The following is a 1,663-nucleotide window of genomic DNA, read 5'->3' on the forward strand; positions in this document are numbered from 1 at the left end:
AACCTCTGCAAGTGAAGCACAGCCACCAGCAGAGCTGAGAGAGCCCAGGTCAGCTTAGTTAGGCCAGACTGATGCCCCCCAGGTCAGACCTAAGCATGCAGGTTACCTGCACTTCCCCAGATTCCCAGGGCTCTCATGTGTCCCCCCACCTCCAGGGAGCCCTTCTCTTTCTACAAGTTCAGAATCAGAAAGAGGCCATCCCAGCCTCCTCTGTCTTTCGCCCCAAATGTCAGGCAAGAAGTCCACAAGGACCACCGTTCTGTACCCCCAGGAGCCCTCTTCCCTCTAGCCCAGGACCTACACATACCTTCCAGGCATCTCCTCCCCTGCACCCACACCTCTCTATTCCCGTCATTCCAGCCCCTCGCTGGACCTGTGGGTCTTTTTTTGGTTACTCTGAATGTCTCCAAGCTCCAGGGCTGGTTTTGTCCTCTCAGGAACCCCAGTGCCTGCACCTTGGGCGAGGCGCATGGGCCAGGATGGCCTTGGTCTTCTGCAAAGTAGACCCCCGAGGCAGAGCAGTTGTAACCCACAGAGCAAAGGAGAGGGTGCCTGGGTTGGCATCGAGAGGCTCTGTTTAGAAGAGCCGTCCCCAGTTAAACAAGTGGCAAACACTTCAGGTTCATCCGTGCCTCGGTCGAGGTCGTCCCCCGGGCAGGATCCTGGATTCCCTGCGCGGCTCCCTCTCCTCTCCCGGGCGAAGCGTTCCCCGGCGCTCGCCTCCCTGGTGCAGCGTCTGCCCCGGCACCCCGGCCGGCAGGTGCTGGCCAGCCCGGCTCGCCTGCTGCGGGCCCTCCCTGCGGGGTCCCGGCGCGGCCCCCATCCCCGCGCGGGCCACCCCTCCACCCGCCGCGGACCGCAGTGGGCCGGGCCCCGCGGCCGCCGCCTCCCACCCGCTCCGCTGCTGCCCCCGCCCGCGGTGCGGCGGGCTCAGTCCTCGGCGGGGCGCGCGGCTGGCGGCTGGACTCGGCTCGGCTGCGGCCATGGCCCCGGGCCTGCGCGGCCTCCGGTGCCGCGGCCTCTGGCTGCTCCTGGGTGAGTAGGCGGCGGTCCCGGCTCCGGCTCAGGACGCGGCCGCGGGCGGGGGGCGCCTCCCTCCGGGGAAGGGGCGGCTTCGGAGGCGTCGCGGGGACGCGGGGCGCGGGCACTCAGGTTCCAGAGGAAACCGTGACCGCCCTCGTGGCACCTTGGCCCCCGGCTCCGGGCTGCGGGCGGTTTCGGGTTCCAGAATCAGAACCACGGACCATTTACCTAGAAAACTGGCTAAAACTGAAAATCTGACACACTCACAGCCAACAGTTGCTGATTTGTAGATAAGCCTCCTTTGCAGAAATGAGGCCAGCCATATTCTTCGGGGCATTTCCACAGGGGGGTGTGTGTGTGTGTGTTGACTTGCCACTCTGTCTGCATTGACTTGCCACTCTGTGTGTGTATGTGTTGACTTGCCGTGTGTGTGTCTGTGTGTTGACGTGCCAATCTGTGTGTGGGGGTGTGTGTGTGTGTTGACTCGCCAGTCTGTGTGTGTGTGAGTTGACTTACCACTCTGTGTGGGTGCGTGTTGACTTGCCAATCTGTGTGTGTGTGTGTGCATTGACTTGCCACCCTGTGTGTGTGTGTTGACTTGCCAATCTGTGCGTGTGTGTGTGCATTGACTTGCCACTCT

The 1,663-nt window shown here is 63.3% G+C and overlaps 1 protein-coding gene across 1 annotated transcript in view; it reads left to right on the plus strand.

The window, feature by feature from the left end:
• Positions 1 to 923: 923 nt before the first annotated feature.
• RAMP1 (receptor activity modifying protein 1) overlaps positions 924 to 1,663 on the plus strand; it is a 41,735-nt gene continuing 40,995 nt past the window's right edge. Inside the window, exon 1 of the mRNA XM_040231880.1 lies at positions 924 to 1,035. Coding sequence (XP_040087814.1) covers positions 984 to 1,035 — 52 coding nt within the window. The 5' untranslated portion in view covers positions 924 to 983. The remainder of the gene's footprint in view (positions 1,036 to 1,663) is intronic.

The sequence above is a fragment of the Oryx dammah genome, unplaced genomic scaffold, assembly GCF_014754425.2.
Source record: "Oryx dammah isolate SB20612 unplaced genomic scaffold, SCBI_Odam_1.1 HiC_scaffold_28, whole genome shotgun sequence".
Lineage (NCBI taxonomy): Eukaryota > Metazoa > Chordata > Mammalia > Artiodactyla > Bovidae > Oryx > Oryx dammah.